Source organism: Siphateles boraxobius, unplaced genomic scaffold, assembly GCF_051911475.1.
Source record: "Siphateles boraxobius isolate OS27281-9 unplaced genomic scaffold, OSU_SipBor_1 22, whole genome shotgun sequence".
NCBI classification, from domain to species: Eukaryota; Metazoa; Chordata; class Actinopteri; order Cypriniformes; family Leuciscidae; genus Siphateles; species Siphateles boraxobius.
Genome location: NW_027508833.1, coordinates 16,506,865 through 16,527,681, shown reverse-complemented (window position 1 = coordinate 16,527,681; position 20,817 = coordinate 16,506,865). Strand labels below are relative to the sequence as shown.

The window sequence follows — 20,817 nt, the reverse complement described above, 5'->3', positions numbered from 1 at the left end:
AGTTCTTGCAGTACTTAAAAGCCATGGACAACTTTCAGCGAAGAGAAATTTCCACTACGGATCCATGGATGTGTACAAAATCTATTTTTGATTATTTGAAATCATAACCAAGTTGGTTTGGGCAGTTAGTTGCCAGTTGGCAGTTAGTGGCCAGTTGCATGTTTAAAAAAAAAATTTAAATTACCAAAGACATTTTTCCACATACATGTATTGTAATTCCATGTAAGATGTTTGAGAGATGTTTTTAAATATAATACAGTGGGTGTGCCAACATCAGGTCACATGACCAGGAAGTTAAATGGGTTTTAATCATTCAAAAAAATGATATAAAATCAACAGACATGTTCCCAAAAACAGGTGCATGTAAGATGTGTGACAGATGTTTATGAATATAATACAGTGGAGGTGCCAACATCAGGTCACATGACCAAATCCAAGTCATGTAAGATATGTGATATGTAAAGATATTACAACTGATGTGATATCATCAGGTCACATGACGGGCAAGTTATATAGAAAAAAATCAAAACATTAAAAAACATAAAATGATATTTTTTTCAAATCCAATATGTGTAAAATATATGGCATGGGTATGTGAATGCATTACTAAACACCTTAATAGAAAATAATAAAAAAGCATTAACTATGTTACTGTATCTAGTGAACAACCCCTAGTGATTTTTTTCATACTTCTCCACTTAGTTCAGACTATTACATTCTATTAATAATGCTATCCATATTTCAAATTATTTGAATGATTTTAATTTTCATGCACTTTTATGACAGTCCCTTAATCTGGTCAGAGAATGCCAACTAATGTCCAATTTCAAACCAACTTTACCCTCAGTGCAAAATAGCATCAGCACAAATACAGTGTTAATGACACTAACATAAAAACTACCAGTATCATGGCACTACCTGTTACGAATTTGCGTGGAAGCAAAGGCAGTAGGCGGATCTAAATGCAGCAGTTGACTTTAATTACGGGTTCAGAACAGACAAGATACTCGTGGTACGCACATTAAACATACATTCAATAACTGACCACGAACAAAAGAGCAGACAGGATTTAAATACACAGACGGGATGAGGGAACAAGACACAGCTGGGGCAAATCAGAACACCGAGCGGGACCATACAACCTAACAAGACAACACACCTGAACCAAGGGACCTAATAATGACATGACTAGAATAACAGACTACAAATAACAAGGCACAAACTGAATAAAAGACCAAAGACAGAGAAACCACAAACCAGAAACATGACAAAATGAATAAACACCGTAACATTATCCCCCCCTTCCATAAGGCGCGACCCCGCGCCGAATGAACATCAAATAGGGGCGGGAGGGTGGGCGCCCTGGAGGCTGACGAGGGCGTGGCTTGCCCGGAACAGGAAGCCTCCAGGGCGGAGCAGGACGTGACGGCGGCCAGGGCGGAGCAGGATGAGGCGAAGGCCAGGGCGGAGCAGGACGAGGCGAAGGCCAGGGCGGAGCAGGACGAGGCGAAGGCCAGGGCGGAGCAGGACGAGGCGAAGGCCAGGGCGGAGTAGGACGAGGCGAAGGCCAGGGCGGAGCAGGACGTGGCAAAGGCCAGGGCGGAGCATGGCGTGGCAAAGGCCAGGGCGGAGCATGGCGTGGCAAAGGCCAGGGTGGAGCATGGCGTGGCAAAGGCCAGGGTGGAGCATGGCGTGGCAAAGGCCAGGGCGGAGCACGATGAGATGGTGGCCAGGTCGGAGCAGACTCAGACGAGGATGAGGACCATGTCGACGTCGTCTCCATGGCCCTCACGGAGTACCTTCTGCCCCCCCCCAAAAAATACTTGGGGAAATCCTCGGGAGGAACCTCCAGGTGGTAGATGGGTTCCGGGCAGGCCTCCCGGAGCTTGAAGGGCGCAGGCAGGACGAGGCGCAGAGGCGGGGCCGGCAGGGCGAGGCGCAGAGGCGGGGCCGGCAGGGCGAGGCGCAGAGGCGGGGCCGGCAGGGCGAGGCGCAGAGGCGGGGCCGGCAGGGCGAGGCGCAGAGGCGGGGCCGGCAGGGCGAGGCGCAGAGGCAGGGCGAGGCGTCTGGGAACGCCCTCCGTAGCCTGGCGAAGCAAACGAGTCCTCCTCCTCCTTCTGCGACGACGCTTCACTGGGCTTGATTCACTACTGGACGTACTTGACTCAGTAGACTCACTTGACTCAGTAGACTCGGTAGACTCACTTGACTCAGTAGACTCGGCAGACTCGCTTGACTCGGTAGACTCGGCACTTGATTCACTTGACTTGGCACTTGATTCACTTGACTTGGCACTTGATTCACTTGACTTGGCACTTGATTCACTTGACTTGGCACTTGATTCACTTGACTTGGCACTTGATTCACTTGACTTGGCACTTGATTCACTTGACTTGGCACTTGATTCACTTGACTTGGCACTTGATTCACTTGACTTGGCACTTGATTCACTTGGCTCGGAACTCGGAACTTGATTCACTTGACTCGGAACTTGACTCGGCACTTGATTCACTTGACTCGGCACTTGACTCGGCACTTGATTCACTTGACTCGGCACTTGATTCACTTGACTCGGCACTTGATTCACTTGACTCGGCACTTGATTCACTTGACTCGGCACTTGATTCACTTGACTCGGCACTTGATTCACTTGACTCGGCACTTGATTCACTTGACTCGGCACTTGATTCACTTGACTCGGCACTTGATTCACTTGACTCGGCACTTGATTCACTTGACTCGGCACTTGATTCACTTGACTCGGCACTTGATTCACTTGACTCGGCACTTGATTCACTTGACTCGGCACTTGATTCACTTGACTCGGCACTTGATTCACTTGACTCGGCACTTGATTCACTTGACTCGGCACTTGATTCACTTGACTCGGCACTTGATTCACTTGACTCGGCACTTGATTCACTTGACTCGGCACTTGATTCACTTGACTCGGCACTTGATTCACTTGACTCGGCACTTGATTCACTTGACTCGGCACTTGATTCACTTGACTCGGCACTTGATTCACTTGACTCGGCACTTGATTCACTTGACTCGGCACTTGACTCAGAACTTGATTCACTTGACTCGGAACTTGACTCGGAACTTGGTTCACTTGACCCGGCGGCGCTTGACTCACTTGACTCGGCGGCGCTTGACTCACTTGACTCGGCGGCACTTGACTCGGCGGCAATTGACTCGCTTGACTCGGGAAGCGCGGTCTCACTTGACTCGGGTTCGTCGAGGCTGAAGCGACGTGCGGGTTCGGAAGACAGAAGCTCAGCCTCAGGCATGTCGATCTCGGCAGGAAGAAGCTCAGGCATGTCGGTCTCGGCAGGAAGAAGCTCAGGCATGTCGTGGAAAGCGGGCTCGACTCGGCTCACGTGAAGCGCAGGCTCGTGGAGCGTGGTCTCGGCTGAGCAGCTGACGTGAAGCGCGGGCGCGACCGGGCTGACGTTAAGCGCAGGCTCTCGCAGCTTCTCCTCCACACCCACAGTAAACGGGGAACCGCTCCACAACAGGGCCAGGTCAACGTACCATTCTAAAGATCCGTGAGGACCAGGTTCGGGCATCAGAGACCGGAGTGGTTCCGATAATCCTCCGCGGAAGAAGATCTTCAAGCCGTGGGTGTTCATGTGCGCGAGATATGCCAGCTCGAGGAATTCTGCGACATAATCCTCGATGGCGCGATTCTCCTGGCGAAGACGGAGGATCTGGACATCAGGACTCCAGGTAGGCATGGCTGCTAGATCCTAGGGGGTCAGTTATTCTGTTACGAATTTGCGTGGAAGCAAAGGCAGTAGGCGGATCTAAATGCAGCAGTTGACTTTAATTACGGGTTCAGAACAGACAAGATACTCGTGGTACGCACATTAAACATACATTCAATAACTGACCACGAACAAAAGAGCAGACAGGATTTAAATACACAGACGGGATGAGGGAACAAGACACAGCTGGGGCAAATCAGAACACCGAGCGGGACCATACAACCTAACAAGACAACACACCTGAACCAAGGGACCTAATAATGACATGACTAGAATAACAGACTACAAATAACAAGGCACAAACTGAATAAAAGACCAAAGACAGAGAAACCACAAACCAGAAACATGACAAAATGAATAAACACCGTAACACTACCAATATTGTGATGTTTTGCACATATGCCGTACAACACCATGTTACTGTTTGAAATACCCATGAATACCATGTAATTATCAGAGCACACTAATGTTAATCATTCATTACTACAATATGGTATAACAAAGTACCATGTTTCTATAATCTGATACCTTACAATGCTACAGTAGTGAATGTGAATGTGAGTTAATAACATTAAAACAAGAAACAAAGAAAATGATGTTTGTAAAATGATCATATTTCGCATGTTTAATTCCATGAAAATATTGCATGATGTGAACACATTTTCCCTCCTTCAGACAGTTTACTTTTGAGATATTTAGCAAAAAAATGCTGTAATAATTTTTTTTTTTAATTCTCATTACAGTAATAAGATTTATATATTTTTATACATTTCAATGTGCATAATCTTAATAAAAAAATTATATCTGAAATGCAAATAATCCAAATCGTTCTAAAAAGTAAGCTTTATTTTCTTTAAACAAGAAGTGAAATGGCCTTGGTCACTTTATGACAATGTTTTTGAATTTATATATTTTAGGTTAATTGTGCTTAATAATATTGTTTTCCAACAGGTGGTATTGGCAGGGCAAGAAATTCCCATCTTATGTTAACTTTATGGAGCAGAATTATCCACCTGGCTTCACCTACGCAGACTTTGCATCTCAGTTCCATGCTGAACTCTTTGATCCTGTAGAGTGGGTTGACATTTTTGCCTCGTCTGGAGCCAAATATATTGTGCTCACAACCAAACACCATGAAGGTTTGTGAGGAATGACTGCACACACTGCAATGCATTTCATTTTTGCATATCTGTCAAGTCTAATTATTTTAAAGCTATATAGTTATTTTACAGTTAACCAATTAACCGGATTTTACCATGGCATCTTTACAGTATTTTTCAAATTTCTTTATTGTAATTATGTATAATTACAATAAAAAATATTGGAAAAATGCCATGGTTAAAAACTGTTAATTGGTTAACTGTAAAATACCTTGCTATAAATGGTTTAACATCACATTCTATGTGCATTTCCTATAAGATACTATCAAATTTATGGTCTTTTTAAAGTAAAAAGTATGGTTTACCATATAGCTTATAGTGAAAAACAGTAAAAGGCCATTTCCAGAAGCCCTATGTGACAAACCATATACAGAATGATACTATTTTCTTTAAATAGTTTATATAAATAGTGTCTTCTTTTTATTTTTGGTTATCAGTGATGTACTGTACTGTACTGTACATTGTGTTTTCTGTTACAATCTCTGTTATTGTGTTTTCTGTTACAATCTCTGTTATTTAGTTAATGTTTATTGCATTATTTTAGTTTCAGTTGTGTTACTCTGATGGTCTTTGTGTATATACATCTGTGCCCTGTCTATATATGAGTTTTGGCCATGTTTTATGGTGGTTATTACATTTCAAGATGCAAAGCAAATTGTATCTGTTCAAGTAGATTGGGAAATTCAAATGATATAAATTAAAATATACAGGCACCAATATGCAATGATAATGCAATACTTGAAACATTGGCTGCGTCCGAAAGCTTAAAACTGCTGCCTTTGGATGACATATTCCAATGTAGGAAGGCATCAAGGCACACCTAAATCCAATGTTAGCTTCACTTCCTGTCTCCTGAGAGACCTTCAACTGATGGATTTTTGAAGGCAGCATAGATGCTTCACTGCCTTTGACTTCCCACAATCCTGTGCGCTTTCCATTCAGTGATGGTTGAGCTAAAAATAAAGATGGCGCCTGAAAGTTGTGTTTGGAGGGTAAAAGTTTGTGTGTAAATGTTTTTGGCCCTGGTTTTTTCACATTTATGTCATTTCTAGGGACATTTATGTCATTCACAGTGCATTACAAATACAACTTTTAAATTTTAATAATGTATTTATAAATGTTGAGATGAACTAACTAAGATTAATAGGTAACACTTTACAATAAGGTTCGTTAGTTAACATTAGTTAAATACATTAGTTAACATGAGCTAATAATGAACTGCACGTATACAGCATTTATTAATCTTTGTTAACGTTAATGTCAACATTTATTAATACTTTATTGAAATCTTGTTAACATCGGTTGATGCACTGTGAACTAACAATGAACAGCTGTTTTTATTAACTAACATTAACAAAGACAGTGCACTCTGTACAGTTACTCTTTTAACTGGTGATTTTAATATTCATGTTGACAATATTGCTTGCAATAATGCTGTCTGTTCATATACTAGAATGTTCCAACTTCACTCAGCATGTCAACTTTCCGACACACAAACACGGACATGTATTAGATCTGGTTTGCACTTCAGGAGTAGGCCTACTTATTGATCATCTTGAGTGTACTGATGTATGTATAAGTGATCACAAGCTCCTCACGTTCAATCTAACTCCTCCATCTTTACAGACAGTGAAAGAACATGTTATCTGTTTTAGGAAAATAAGTGATAGTGATTTTGATCGTCTTAGTCAATCTATGGGTGATTTACCTGTTGCGGCCTCTGTTGACCAGTACAATGCTGCTTTTACATCTTTTCTGGTTGAGTTTGCCCCTCTAAAAGAACGTGTTGTTTCCTTTAAGAGGTCATCTCCCTGGTATACATCTGAGTTGCGCAAGTTGAAGGCGATAGGCAGGCAGTTGGAACGGAAATATAAAAAATCAGGCCTCACAGTTCATAGACTAATGTTTGATCAGCATCAGATTGAGTATCATAATGCTCTCAAAGCTGCAAAAGTGGCATATTATTCTACAATTATTAGTAGTAACATCTCAAATCCCAGAGTTTTGTTTAGAACAGTCAATAATCTAATTAAATCTCCCAGTAACTTTAACTGTCCTTCCACTGAGCAGTGTAATGCATTTCTCAATTATTTTTCATCTAAGATTGACAATATCTATAACGCTATTGCCTGTGAGGATGCTTTTGAGTTTGTTGAGGTGCATCCTCCTAATCTCTCTGGTCTGTCTTTTTCAAGTTTCAGTTCTGTTGATTTTGATTTTATTTCTAAACTTGTTTTGTCAATGAATTCTACTACTTGCATACTTGATCCACTACCTACGACTGTTTTGAAAAACTGTCTGCCTGTCATTGTTCCCCACATCACTGCTATTGTCAATACCTCACTCAACACAGGGAATGTCTCTTCTGCTTTAAAAATTGCTGCAGTTACACCAGTTCTTAAAAAGGCTGGGAGTGATATCACCGATATGTCAAATTATCGACCCATCTCCAATTTACCTTTCCTGGCAAAAGTACTTGAGCGTGTGGTTGTTGGGCAACTCCATACTCATCTTTCTACGTATAGCATACTAGAAACTTTTCAATCCGGGTTTAGATCTGGCTACAGTACAGAGACCGCTCTAGTCAGGGTCCTGAATGACCTCCTCGTTATAGCTGACTCTGGGGCTTGTGGCATTTTGGTTTTATTAGACCTTAATGCTGCTTTTGATACCATATGTCACTGCATATTATTGGACAGATTGCATACGTGGACAGTCTGTCTCGAACTGTGTTAAACTTGTTTAAATCCTACCTCTCAAATCGTTCCCAATTTGTCTACCTGGGTTCTAACAGATCTCAGACTGTGCCTCTATGTCAGGGTGTCCCTCAGGGGTCAGTTTTGGGTCCTGTTTTATTTAGTATTTATATGCTACCTCTTGGGCAGATCATTCCACTGCTTCCACTGTTATGCGGACGACAGCCAGATTTATTTCAGCTCTCAGCCTGATCTTAATTATTCCTCTTCAAAACTTTCTGACTGTTTGTTGGAAATTAAAGCATGGATGAAACTAAACTTTCTAAAATTAAACTGCTCCAAAACTGAAATCTTATTAATTGGCACTCCTATTGATGTCAGTAAATGTAAGGATTTTAAACTTTCAGTTGATAATACCCAATTGTCCCCTTCTGACCAGGTGCGTAACCTGGGTGTGATTTTTGATGCCCAGTTAACTTTTAATTCACATTTTAAAAACATAACGAAAGTTGCTTTTTTCCATATGAGGAACATTGCACGTGTTAGGCCATTTCTCTCTAGGCCTGATGCATAGTGGCTTATCCATGCCTTCATCACATCGAGGCTTGATTATTGTAACTCTCTCTTTGCGGGTTTACCAGCAAGTTCTATTAGGAGGCTGCAATATATACAAAACTCGGCCGCACGTGTCTTGACTCATACATCCTCACGCCAACACATTACACCTGTGCTCCAGCAACTGCATTGGCTTCCAGTTCAGCTGCGTATTGATTTTAAAACTCTGATTTTAACCTATAGAGCAGTACATGGGTTGGCTCCAGATTACATCTGTGATTTAGTTTCTCCATCCATTCCCGCTCGTTCTCTCCGTTCTGCTGGCTCTCTTTCTCTGTGGCAGCCTCGTTGTAAATTAAAAACCATGGGGGGAAGGGCCTTTTCCTACAACGCACCAAAATTATGGAACACATTACCTACAACTATTAGGGATGCTGATTCTCTGGATTGTTTTAAGAAACTTCTGAAGACACATCTTTTTAGTCAAGCTTTAAATTTATAATTGTATTATTTTGTTGTACTTTTTTTACTATTTCTTTATTTATTTTATCCTCATGTTTGATTGTTTTGTTCTGTACTGTAGCACTTTGAGTCTGAGAAAATAATAATAATATTATTATTATTAACAAAGATGAACAAATACAGTAACAAATGGATTGCTCATAGTTAGTTCATTTTTGTTAATACATTAACTAATGTAAAGTGTTACCGATTAATGCATTCTGCAGAAGTATTGTTCATTCTTAGTTCATTTTTAACTAAAGTAGTTAATTAATGTTAACTAATGAAACCTTATTGTAAAGTGTTATTCATTCATGTGTTTCAATTCCTCAGGCTTTACAATGTGGGGCTCAAAGTACTCGTGGAACTGGAACTCCGTGGCGGTTGGGCCGAAGCGGGATTTGGTGGATGAGATCGCCACTGCTTTGCGGAAACACAGTGATTTGCGTCTGGGGCTTTACCACTCCTTGTTTGAGTGGTTTAACCCTCTGTACAGAGCCGATGCTAACAACTTCTTCAAAACCAATGTGTTCCCTACTACCAAGACCCTGCCTGAGCTGTACGAGATAGTCAACAAGTTCAAACCTGACGTACTGTGGTCTGATGGTGACGGAGATGCGCCTGACACCTACTGGAACAGCACAGGGTTCCTTGCCTGGCTCTATAACGAGAGGTAACATGAGTGGCATGATTACAAACCAAGAAACCAAGAGGAGGTCCAAAGGCAGCAGATAGGAAAAAATATCAAATTCAATGTCCATATTTTCCTTTAAGGGTCACACTTTTGATCCTCAACAGTCAACATTCATTTTTAAATTAATTGAATGTACTGTATTTAAATATTAGTTGAAATTGGTTGAATTATTTTAAAATATTTTTATTTTTGATATTTTGTATTTTGATATTTTATGCTATGAGACAATATTCACATCTAATTTATACAAATTCAAATAATACAAATATTAGAATTTTGTTTTATATCTGTATACATTTTTTAAATATTTTTTCATAATATTTAATTACTATTACAAATGAAGTAAAAAATAAAATAATTTCAAAATGTACAATTTTTAAAATGACCAAAGACCACCAGAGAGTTGAGATCCCTCTGTAAAATCAATCACTGATAAAACATCTACTATAAGATTTTAAAATGTTGTGATTTATATACTCTTTGCCATTCTTTTCTACTTTGTTAGAATACACGGCTACTTTTGAATGGCCGTCAATGGTGTAATTGCTGCATCTACCAGCAGGGGCTCACTTGACTATTTAAAATAGCTAAACCTTAACCCCATTGCAATAGCATTTTTCTCCTAAATGCTTATTTAGTCAATGTTTTGGAGTACACTAAGTGTCTAGATGAACTCAAAGCTATCAGACATAGACTAAAGACTTTGATTTTGATTTACTTTCAAAATAATAATGTAGAGAAAACCAAACAAGTTGCATACTGGAACTGTCTATGATGCAAAGTCATGTAGCTTAACTGATGGCAAATGTGTGTTTTCAGCCCTGTGCGTGACACTGTTGTGACCAATGACCGGTGGGGATATGGCAGCATATGTAAACACGGCGGATATTACACCTGTGCGGATCGGTACAACCCAGGACACCTGCTGAAGCACAAGTGGGAGAACTGCATGACCATTGACCAGAGGTCATGGGGCTACAGGAGAGAGGCCAAACTCAGTGATTTCCTCACCACCGAACAGCTGATAGGAGTGAGTTTTACATTTACATTCATTCACTCGGACACTTGTGTGCTCTTGACTAGGGGTGTGTGATTTATATCGTCTACGATCATATCGTAATTGCTGTTATGTGCGATCTGACATTATCGAGTATGTCCCCCACTTTGCAAAAAACATTTCTATAGAGTGCATACAATGTTTAAGGGGATAGCTCTCCCAAAAATGAATATTAGCTTGGCTTACTCACCCTTAAGCCATCCTAAGTGTATAGTATATGACATTCTTCTTTCAGATGAATACAATCGGAGTTATATTAAAAAATGTCCTGGCTTTTCCTAGCTTTATAATGGCAGTGAATGGCTGTTTCTGTTTTGAAGTCCATAAAAGTGTATCTATCTATCCATCATAAAAGAGCTCCAAACGACTCCGGGGGGTTAATAAAGGCCTTCTGAAGCAAAGCGATGGGTTTATGTAAGAAAAATATTCATATTATTTTTATATTATATTTCAAATATTTCAAACTTTATAAAGTAAAATAACGATACTCGGTTACTAACGTAACCTCGGTTCTCTCTAGAGAGGGAACGAGTATTGCGTCAGCTTAGCTTACGCTACGGGAAAGATTCATCTTCTCGAGATATTGAAGCCAAAAAACTATCCTTAATTTTGTATTCATTGTCAACGCAGTGCAGCAGCTAGCAGACCTAGAGCAGGCCATCTCGCGTGCTCATTGGCTGCCCTGCGGGCAACTGCTGCAACCTACCAGTGAGCCCGGCGTGATGTCACGCCCAATGAAGGGCGCCCGCGCCTTCATAGCGTCACAGCCCGCCGGAATGGGCGTGGCTTAGCATATAAAAGTAGGGGCTGTAGGCTGACTTCTCTGGTTTTTCGTCGACTGAAGCGAAGTCGCTCGTGGCGCGAGCACGGCCGGTTACGCAATTCTCGTTCCCTCTCTAGAGAGAACCGAGGTTACGTTAGTAACCGAGTATCGTTCTCTTACGAGAGGTTCTCTCGTATTGCGTAAGTTTAGCTTACGCTACGGGAACACTTTGTCAACGCCGTGCGCGCCAAGCATCCACCATGAGACCCCGAACTTTCAGGGGAACCCCATAAGTGGAAAAAATAAGGTGGCCAGCCACGCGGGCCATTACTTGTACATAAGCAAACATAGGGAATACAGAGCAGCGCGCCGGTCTGTATAGGCACATGGCACATACCCTACTAGTGCAGCTCAACCAGGAGAGCTGAGTCACGTGAGAGTGATCTGAGCAGGAAGATCTGGGCAGAATACACCTCTCCTTCAAACTGACAAAAGTTTAGCCTGCAAGGCAGGAACTTGTAGGTTATAAAACCTGACAAAGGTAGACGGAGAGCTCCAGCCCGCCGCTACACATATGTCATGGATAGAAATCCCACTGGACCATGCCCACGACAAGGCCACGCCTCTCGTGAAATGTTGTGAACGCCTGAAGGAGGCGGAGCGCGTAATGTAAAATATCAGCGCCCTGACAGGGAAGAGGATATTCACCTCACCTTCGCTGTCAGATGCTGGCAGAGCTGACAGCGAAATAACTTGTGCTCTGAATGGAGTGCCCATCGCTTTAGGAACATAGCCATGTCTAGGTCTGAGGATGACTTTAGAGTCATTCGGCCCGAACTCAAGACACGACACGCTGACAGACAGTGCATGCAGGTCCCACACGTTTTACTGAAGACAGTGCAGTCAGAAAGACGGTTTTCAGTGATAGATATTTCAACCCCACGGAGTCTAGTGGTTCAAATGGAAAGGCTTTCAGGGCCTCGAGGACCAATGAAAGATCCCACATAGGAACCGACGGGGGGCGCGGCGGGTTCATCCTTCTAGCTCCTCTAAGGAAGCGGATGACCAACTCATGTCTGGCTGTGCGTCGATTCTGCGAACGCTGCCACGGCCGCCACGTATACCTTGAGCGTGGATGGGGACCTTCCCTTATCCAACAGCTCTTGTAGGAAGGTGAGCAGATGCGCCACCCCGCATGTCCGTGGGTCCAGACCTCTGTCGGTGCACCATCCGGAGAACACCGACCATTTAAATGCGTAGAGCCTTCTCGTGGAAGGAGCTCTAGACTGCGTGATCGTGTTCATCACTCCTTCTGGCAGGGCAACGAGTACCCGTTGATCAACCATGCGTGCAGAGACCAGTGCTCTGGATGGGGATGCCAGATCGCGCCGCAAGTCTGAGAGAGGAGATCTGCCCTCACCGGAATCGACCACGGAGCTGTAAGTGACAGCCGTGCTAGTTCCGGGAACCAAATCTGATTCTCCAAATGCGGGGCTATGAGGAGCACCGAGTGGTGCGTTTCCCTGATTCTCTTGATCACCTGTGGTAACAGAGAGACCGGAGGGAAAGCATATAGCGGGAGGCTGGGCCAAATCTGGGCCAGCGCGTCCTCGTCCTTCGAGAAGAACGTCGGGCATTGAGCGTTGTCTTTTGACACAAATAGGTCGACTTCCGCTCTGCCGAATAGGCGCCACAGCTTCTGGACCGTTTGGGGGTGCAGGGACTATTCCCCTGGGGGAACATTGTCCCTGGACAGTTTGTCTGGGCCGTCGTTCAAATGGCCAGGCACATGCGCCGCCCTCAGCAAACGCAGGTGCATCTGAGACCAAATAAGGAGGCGTTCCGTCCGATTTCAGAGATTTCTGGATCTGACACCGCCCTGACGGTTTACATAGGATACCACAGACATGTTGTCCGAGCGGACAAGAACACGTTGGTCCTGTATGAACGGGAGGAAGCACTTCAGCGCGTTCTCGACCGCTATCATTTCCAGACAGTTTATGTGAAAACACTTCTCTTGGTCTGACCACTGGCCGAAGACCGGTCTGCCCTCAAACAGCGTGCCCCAACCCGAGTTGGACGCGTCTGAAGCACCGCTGCAGCTGATGCCATACAGCCCAACATCCTTTGAAATGTTTTCAAAGGGAGAAAGCTGCCCTTCTGCAAAGATGCGGCTAGGTGGCGAACACGGCGCACGCTTTGTCGATAAACAAGCCATCATGGTCACCGAGCCCAGTTCTATTCCTAAAAAGGAAATTGACTGGCTGGGCAGTAATGAGCTCTTGGTCCAGTTGACCGTGAGACCCAAGCTTTCCAGGTGACTGAGAAGCACTGTTCTGTGAGATAGCAGTTCTGTCTCTGACTGTGCCAATATCAGCCAATCGTCCAGATAGTTCATTATTCGCAGCCCCTGACTTCTCAGGGGGGCGAGAGCCGCATTCCCACGCCCCAGTGTTCACCCCTACACACAAGCACTTCGAATCTCGTGTCACTCACAGAGCACACTCTCATAAAGCGCAGAAAAGCCGCTCGAGTGTTGAATGTAAGAAATGTGTCCACAGGTCTGTGCCCACTCTCTGCCCGCTCTGTTACACAATCAAAAAAGCAGGTTCCGCATTCACTATCGTCGCGGTCCGGGCTTAAAAGCGCGGGGGACGGCGAATGAATTGAAGTGTATAGCCCTGCTTTATTGTGCTCAGCACCCATTCTGAAATCCCTGGGATAGTTTCCCACGCAGCTATGTGAGCCGCTAGGGGGCGAATGGCCTCCGGGTTCAGATCGCCGCCATTTGCGGGCTTGTGAGACTGAACCGGAGCCGAAAGCGCGGCGCGCGCTCTCGGTTCTGGGCAATGGTTGCTCGCTGAAAGCCGAAACGGCTGATTTATGTGAGATGTCCCAATCATAAGGGATGGGGAACATTCTTTTTTCACTTTTTGACGCGCGAGCAGCGCTCCGGGCGGAAAAGCTTCCTGTAAGCGTGAGCGCGTGTGCGCGGGCACGAGACTTACAAGTGTATTTGACGGCCGATCATAATGGATGGGGAGCGTCTTATAATGCCCTGCGTTTTGTGATAACACTTAAACGTGCGGGCGGAGCCCGGGGGGAGGTTTGTGTTAGCAAGCGTGAACGCTCTCTGGCGGGCACGAGACTCATAACCTGCTTTTTTGATCGTGTAACAGAGCGGGCAGATAGTGGGCACAGACCTGTGGACACATTTCTTACATTCAACACTCGAGCGGCTTTTCTGCGCTTAATGAGAGTGTGCTCTGTGAGTGACACGAGATTCGAAGTGCTTGTGTGTAGGGGTGAACACTGGGGTGTGGGCACTTTCACTACACTTAAAACACCGACGGCGTGAGCCGGACCAGACATTATACTCTTTTTGAGTACTCTTTTTGACACTCATTATGCTCGTTGGGTGCTAAATAAACCACTGTAGTAGCCTGTTTGAAGGGGACTGACAGGGAAATAAACTTTGACGGCGGTCCGGCTGCAGCGGGACACGCGCGTCTTTTCTCTCTCTTTGTTAGGAGGGTTTCGCGTGCTCAGACTTCAGCGTGATCTTCTGCCGAGGCCCTCTGGGGGGCGGCGGTCTGTGACGGCTGTCTGAGCGCGACCTAGGGCGGCCGTCCTGACGTCGCTGCGAAGGCTGAGGCTTTGCTGGACGCTGGGCGCTGGCTCGCACAGGAGGCTGTTCTTTCTTTGTCTCTCGCGAGAGAGGCCTGTAGCCAAGCTCTAGCGCCGCGGCAGGAAGAGGTGCATGGCCTGCGTGGTCTTCTGTACCTCAGAAAAACGGTCAACGATCCCGTTCACCGCTGGGCCGAAGAGACCAGTGGGGGAGAACGGCGCGTTCAGGAAGGTGGCTCAACCAGAGGTGCCTCTCTGTTACAGTCAACGCAGCCATGGCTCGTCCAATGGCTTGAGCTGCAGTTTTAGTGGCGCAGAGAGAGAGAGATCCGTCGCACTTCTCAGGTCTGTAACCGCAGCTGGATCCCGGCCCTTCTCATCCCATTCACAGAGGAGGTCGGCTTGCAGGATCTGTAGCACCGCCATGGAGTGGAGAGCAGACGCGGCCTGGCCGAAGGCGGCATATCCGCGGCCGACCAAGGCGGAAGTGGCTCTGCAGGCTTTTGACGGGAGGGCTGACCATTCCTCGCTGTCTGATGCCAGGATGGAGCAGCAGTCTCTCGTGGAGTGTCCCTCGGCCTCATCCTCAGATGCAACGGCAGTAAGGCTCGTGAGCGGCAGCTGCGCGTCGGTGAGGGGGGGGGCGGGGAAGGCGAAAGCGAGGCTCGAGGGAGGTTCTCCGGCGAGCGCGTCGCTGTGGGCACAGGTTCCGGCTGTCTCAGGGAACGGCGCTTCTTCCTGCGCGGTCCCACAGAGGGCGGATTGACTGCTGCAGTGTTGAAGGCTTTGAGTCGAGCCCACAGGGTCGACAGCGGAAGCGCTTCACAGAGCTCGCAGCCCCCAGACGCGAGGGCGAGCTCTGCATATTCCAGGCCCAGGCAGAGAGCGCAGATCAAGTTGCGGTCTCCGGCGCTGAGCGGGGCTCTACACGAGCCGCAGGAAGCGCGAGGCATCTTTAAAAAAACACTCGCTGCTCTTTTAGAATAGGTAGCAATGTAAAGGATACGTTGCCGGATAGCGTAGCTCGCACGGATGGCTGAAGGTAGCGAAGACGGCCGGCTTCCTCAGCGCTGTCCTAAGCTGTTCGACGGCGGCGGTGGCTTCTCTCAGATCCAGCGATGCGAAGAGCTCGCTGAAGAGACGAAAAATCAGAGAAGTCAGCCTACAGCCCCTACTTTTATACGCTAAGCCACGCCCATTCCGGCGGGCTGTGACGCTATGAAGACGCGGGCGCCCTTCATAGGGCGTGACGTCACGCCGGGCTCACTGGTAGGCTGCAGCAGTTGCCCGCAGGGCAGCCAATGAGCATGCGAGATGGCCTGCTCTAGGTCTGCTAGCTGCTGCACTGCGTTGACAATGAATACAAAATTAAGGATAATTTTTTGGCTTCAATATCTCGAGAAGATGAATCTTTCCCGTAGCGTAAGCTAAACTTACGCAATACGAGAGAACCTCTCGTAAGAGAACTAGCTTCCGGTGAGTAATGCAATGTACTGCTGATATTTAGGCTACGCCATGACGTCACAAGTTGCGTAAGTTGCGCATTAGGCGTAAGTATGGCTGTTTGGCCGGAAGCTAGAATTTTACTTTGTTAAATATGAATACTTTTCTTACACAAACGCATCGCTTTCAGAATTCCTTTATTAACCCTCCAGAGCCGTGTGGAGCCTAGGATGACTTGAGGGTGAGTAGATCATGGGCTAATTTTCATTTTTGGGTGAACTATCCCTTTAATCTTTTTGTGGAAACTGTGATACAGTTTCTGTCAGGATGAATATTTCGATGAATAGAAAGTTCAAAAGAACAGCATTTATTTGAAATAGAAATCTTTTGTAACATTATACATTTATTTACTGTGCCTTTTAATCAATTTAATGCATCCCTTCTTCTTAAAAAGTAAATCTTACTGGCCCCAAACTTTTGAACGGTAGGCCTAGTATGTATAAGCATTTAGAAGTCCTCTGTTTGTCTTACAGAGTCTCGTGGAGACCGTGTCCTGTGGGGGGAATATGCTGTTGAACGTTGGCCCCACACATGACGGCCGTATCGTGCCCATATTTGAGGAGCGTCTGCGGCAGATTGGTCAGTGGCTTCAGGTGAACGGAGAAGCCATTTACAACAGCAGCGCATGGAGAGTTCAGAACGACACTGCCACTCCTGGAGTTTGGTCAGTTACATTATGAATTCTGTCACATGTACAGTAACGTGCTACGCAAAAGTCTGTTTGTTTCTTTGCCTCTGTTTCTCTCTTCTTCGGTTTAATCTCTTTCACCTTTATTTACTTTTATAATCAAAGTATAATTTTGCTTTGTCCTAACAGGTATACATGGAATCCGAAGGGGAACGCAATCTATGCTATTTTTCTTTCATGGCCCACTGATGGGTACATTGTTCTGAACGACCCCGTTGTGTCAGCGTCCAAGACTCAGGTAATGTATATTGTAGAAATTATAGATAAAAAAAGATTCTTATTGTATAATTGATTGTTTGTAAAGCCTGGCTTTTAAAAGACCCTGGATCACAAAAACAGTCACAAGTCGCACAGGTATATTTGTGGCAATAGAGAAACAATACATTGTATGGGTCAAAATGATTGATTTTTCTTTTATGCCAAAAATCATAAGGATATTAAGTAAAGATCATGTTCCATGAAGATATTTTGTAAATTTCCTACCATAAATATATAAGACATTTATTTTTGTGAGTGAATGCAGCACGATTAAGAACATAAATGGACAAATTTAAATGTGATTTTCTCAGTTTAGATTTTTTTGCACCCTCAGATTCCAGATGTTCAAATAGTTGTATCTCGGCCAAATATTGTCGTATCCTAACAAACCATGCATCAATGGAAAGCTTATTTATATTTATTTATATGATGTATAAATATAAATGTAAAAAAATTTGCCCATGTGACTGGTTTTGTGGCCCAGGGTCACTAGCAGCTGTTGCCATCTCATCAGATGATCTTTTTTTCCCTATGTACATTAACGTTCAAAAGTTGTTTTTTTAAAGAAATTAATAATTTTACTTAACAAGGATGCATTAAATTGATCAAAAGCGACAGTAAATACATTTATAATGTTATAAAAGTTTTTATTTCAAATAAATAATGTTCTTTGGAACTTTCTCTTGATCAAAGAATCCTGAAAAAATGTGTCACGGTTTCCACAAAAATATTAAGCAGCACTGTTTTATAATAACCAGAAATGTTTCTTGAGCAGCAAATCGCATATTAAAATAATTTTTGAAGGATCATGTGACACTGAAGACTGGAGTAATGATGCTGAAAATTCAGCTTTGCATCACAGGAATAAATAAAAAAAACATGTATTTTAAATGTACACAATATTTTCACAATATTGCTGTTTTTACTTTATTTTTGATCAAATTAATGCATCCTTGGTGAGCAGAAGAGACAAAAACTATGTAAAAAATCTTACTAATCCTAAACTTTTGAATGGTAGTGTCTGTCCTAATTCTTATTCAGTTTGGCAGTTTTTACTATGTATACAAAATTCTTTGCATTGTTACATTTTCATGGAAATATCCTGTTTGAACCCTTTAAATTGCTGTTCACTAATCTGCATTCATTCCTATGGGAATGTCTGAGCAAGTGACATCTGCCTTAAAGGTGCAGTAAGCGATTTCTGAGAAACACTGTTGATAGTTGAAATCAACTCAAACAAACACACCCCTCCCTTAATTGCCAAAAAACACGAACAGACAATGCAAGAGTGAATGTCACAATTCAAGAGTGAATGAAAAATAAAGCTAAGATGACAAATGAACAACAAGGAAGAACAAAAAATGAACATACAATACACGAGTAAATACAAGTAAGAGTTGTTTGTTTGTCGCCACCAGCACAGCAGCTCCAGACAAACAATGACACTCAAAACTAGCTGTCCTGTTACTACAGCTAACATTACAACTACAGCATATCTTGGTTCTGTGAAACAGCAAAACTATGTTACTCACATACAGAGCAGAAACAACACATCCTCTGCATCCGTTTTCAGGCCTTCCCGCTTGGGTCTCTCCAGCGCTGGAAAGCTTTTCTAATATTAATGCAGGTCATAAACATTTTGCTTGATCATAACCCTTCTTTTTCCTGTGATTTTCCTCTGACATTTTCTCTTTTGTAATGTCTCTCAGCCATCTCTCTTTCTGCAGTCTTTCTTCAAACCTCCCTCTTGCCCCCTACTGCTGATTGGCTCACTCTCTCTCCTCCCCGATCATGAGTGACATGCCCCCGACTGCTGATTGGCTCACTCTCTCTCCTCCACGATCATGAGGGACATGCCCCCTACTGCTGATTGTCTCACTCTCTCTCCTCCCCGATCATGAGTGACATGCCCCCGACTGCTGATTGTCTCACTCTCTCTCCTCCCCGATCATGAGTGACATGCCCCCTACTGCTGATTGGCTCACTCTCTCTCCTCCCCGATCATGAGTGACATGCCCCCTACTGCTGATTGGCTCACTCTCTCTCCTCCTCGATCATGAGTGACATGCCTCCTAATGCTGATTGGCTCACTCTATCATCCCCCATCATGAGTGACACGCCCCCTGCTGCTTATTGGCTACAAGTGTGTTGTGGTGCTTGGTCCGATTTGCTTTCAACAGAGTTTCTCAGAAATGGCTTACTAGCTTAGTGAAGGCTCGTCTAATTATTTAGAACGGTTAGCAGAAGGTTCAGAGCATTCACATCTGAAGCAAAACTGTTCTTATTCTTGTTTCAAACCTTTTCCAAATCAGGTGGTACTGCTTGGCTATAAGTCCGTCCCATGGCAGTCCATGAGTCCCACAGGTCTAAAGGTTAATCTGCCCCAGCTGTCCCCCAGTCAGATGCCCTGCTCCTGGGCTTGGACCCTGCGACTGACTGGTGCGATGTAGCCTGAGGATATCGGCACTGTTAATTGCTGCTTTGAGGACTAATGAAGCCAAAGATTGAAGGCACTGTTTTCCCACAACTTTTACATTGAAATAATAATTATACAAAAATAATCTGTATAAGTTTTTTTTAAATCATTTTTTAATTGTTGCATATAGTGTATCCTAGTAGGGACTCAAAGTGGTGTGGTGCTGTTGCTTTGCTAAGTGATCAGACATTTTTGCATGGAAGACGAGTGAAAAAACCCTGAGCCTAGAAATCAGAAGATCATGGAGATGTGATGGGGCCAGTAAGCAACCACCTGACAGAACATCCTAGCAACGCATAAGAACACACTTATTTCTCTGAACACCTTATCAACCACATAGTGACGGATCTAAGAATTTTTTATAACCTGTGTTGCGTTTTATTTTATTTTTTTATTCATCATGAGTAATTTTTGTAGTTATCATTTGATTTTTCATCTAATCATTTTGTTCATATTATTAAAATTTGATTTACATATTTTGATAATTTTTTCATTATTAATTTATTTCATTTTATATTATTTGTTACTTCCTTTCTATTGTTGTTTTATCTTGTGATTGTGGGGTTTTATTGAATGTGGAATTATGAGAGAAATATGACCATTTCAAGGCTTGTTGTTGTTGTAAAGCACTTTGGTATAAGATTTGGCCTTGTTGTACAGTCATTGTGCAGGTCAGGTGAATTCTGGGCATTTAAACATGCACGACTTAGATTATTCAATAGACTAAATGGGTATCTTTTGACAGGATCATTGGATCTGATATTTCTGACGTGGAGATCTATCCGATCTAGCAATAGCAAATAGCAAAGTTACACACCTGCTTCATCCTATGACATGATGGTGTCATGATAATCAAAAGTCATGATGGTGACTTTTGCATTGGCAAAAATATAGGCTGATCGTTTCTTAAGAAAATGCATCTATGAATTAACTTAATTTAAAAAATGAAAAGGTCTTAATGTGAAGCCAGATAATCCATGTGAGATAAATGAGATAAATTATTGGTGTTTTGTGTGTGCATAATCATCTTTAAAATGAATAAACCAATAAATTAATTGTTTGATTAGCA

The 20,817-nt window shown here is 43.7% G+C and overlaps 1 protein-coding gene across 1 annotated transcript in view; it reads left to right on the top strand.

Moving 5' to 3' along the window:
- The window catches only part of fuca2 (alpha-L-fucosidase 2), a 23,606-nt gene extending 2,789 nt beyond the window's left edge, over positions 1 to 20,817 (top strand). The window contains exons 2-7 of the mRNA XM_077238744.1: positions 4,722 to 4,909; positions 9,016 to 9,355; positions 10,196 to 10,406; positions 16,800 to 16,990; positions 17,144 to 17,252; positions 19,585 to 20,817. Of these exons, the coding sequence (XP_077094859.1) occupies positions 4,722 to 4,909; positions 9,016 to 9,355; positions 10,196 to 10,406; positions 16,800 to 16,990; positions 17,144 to 17,252; positions 19,585 to 19,722 (1,177 nt within the window). The 3' untranslated portion in view covers positions 19,723 to 20,817. The remainder of the gene's footprint in view (positions 1 to 4,721; positions 4,910 to 9,015; positions 9,356 to 10,195; positions 10,407 to 16,799; positions 16,991 to 17,143; positions 17,253 to 19,584) is intronic.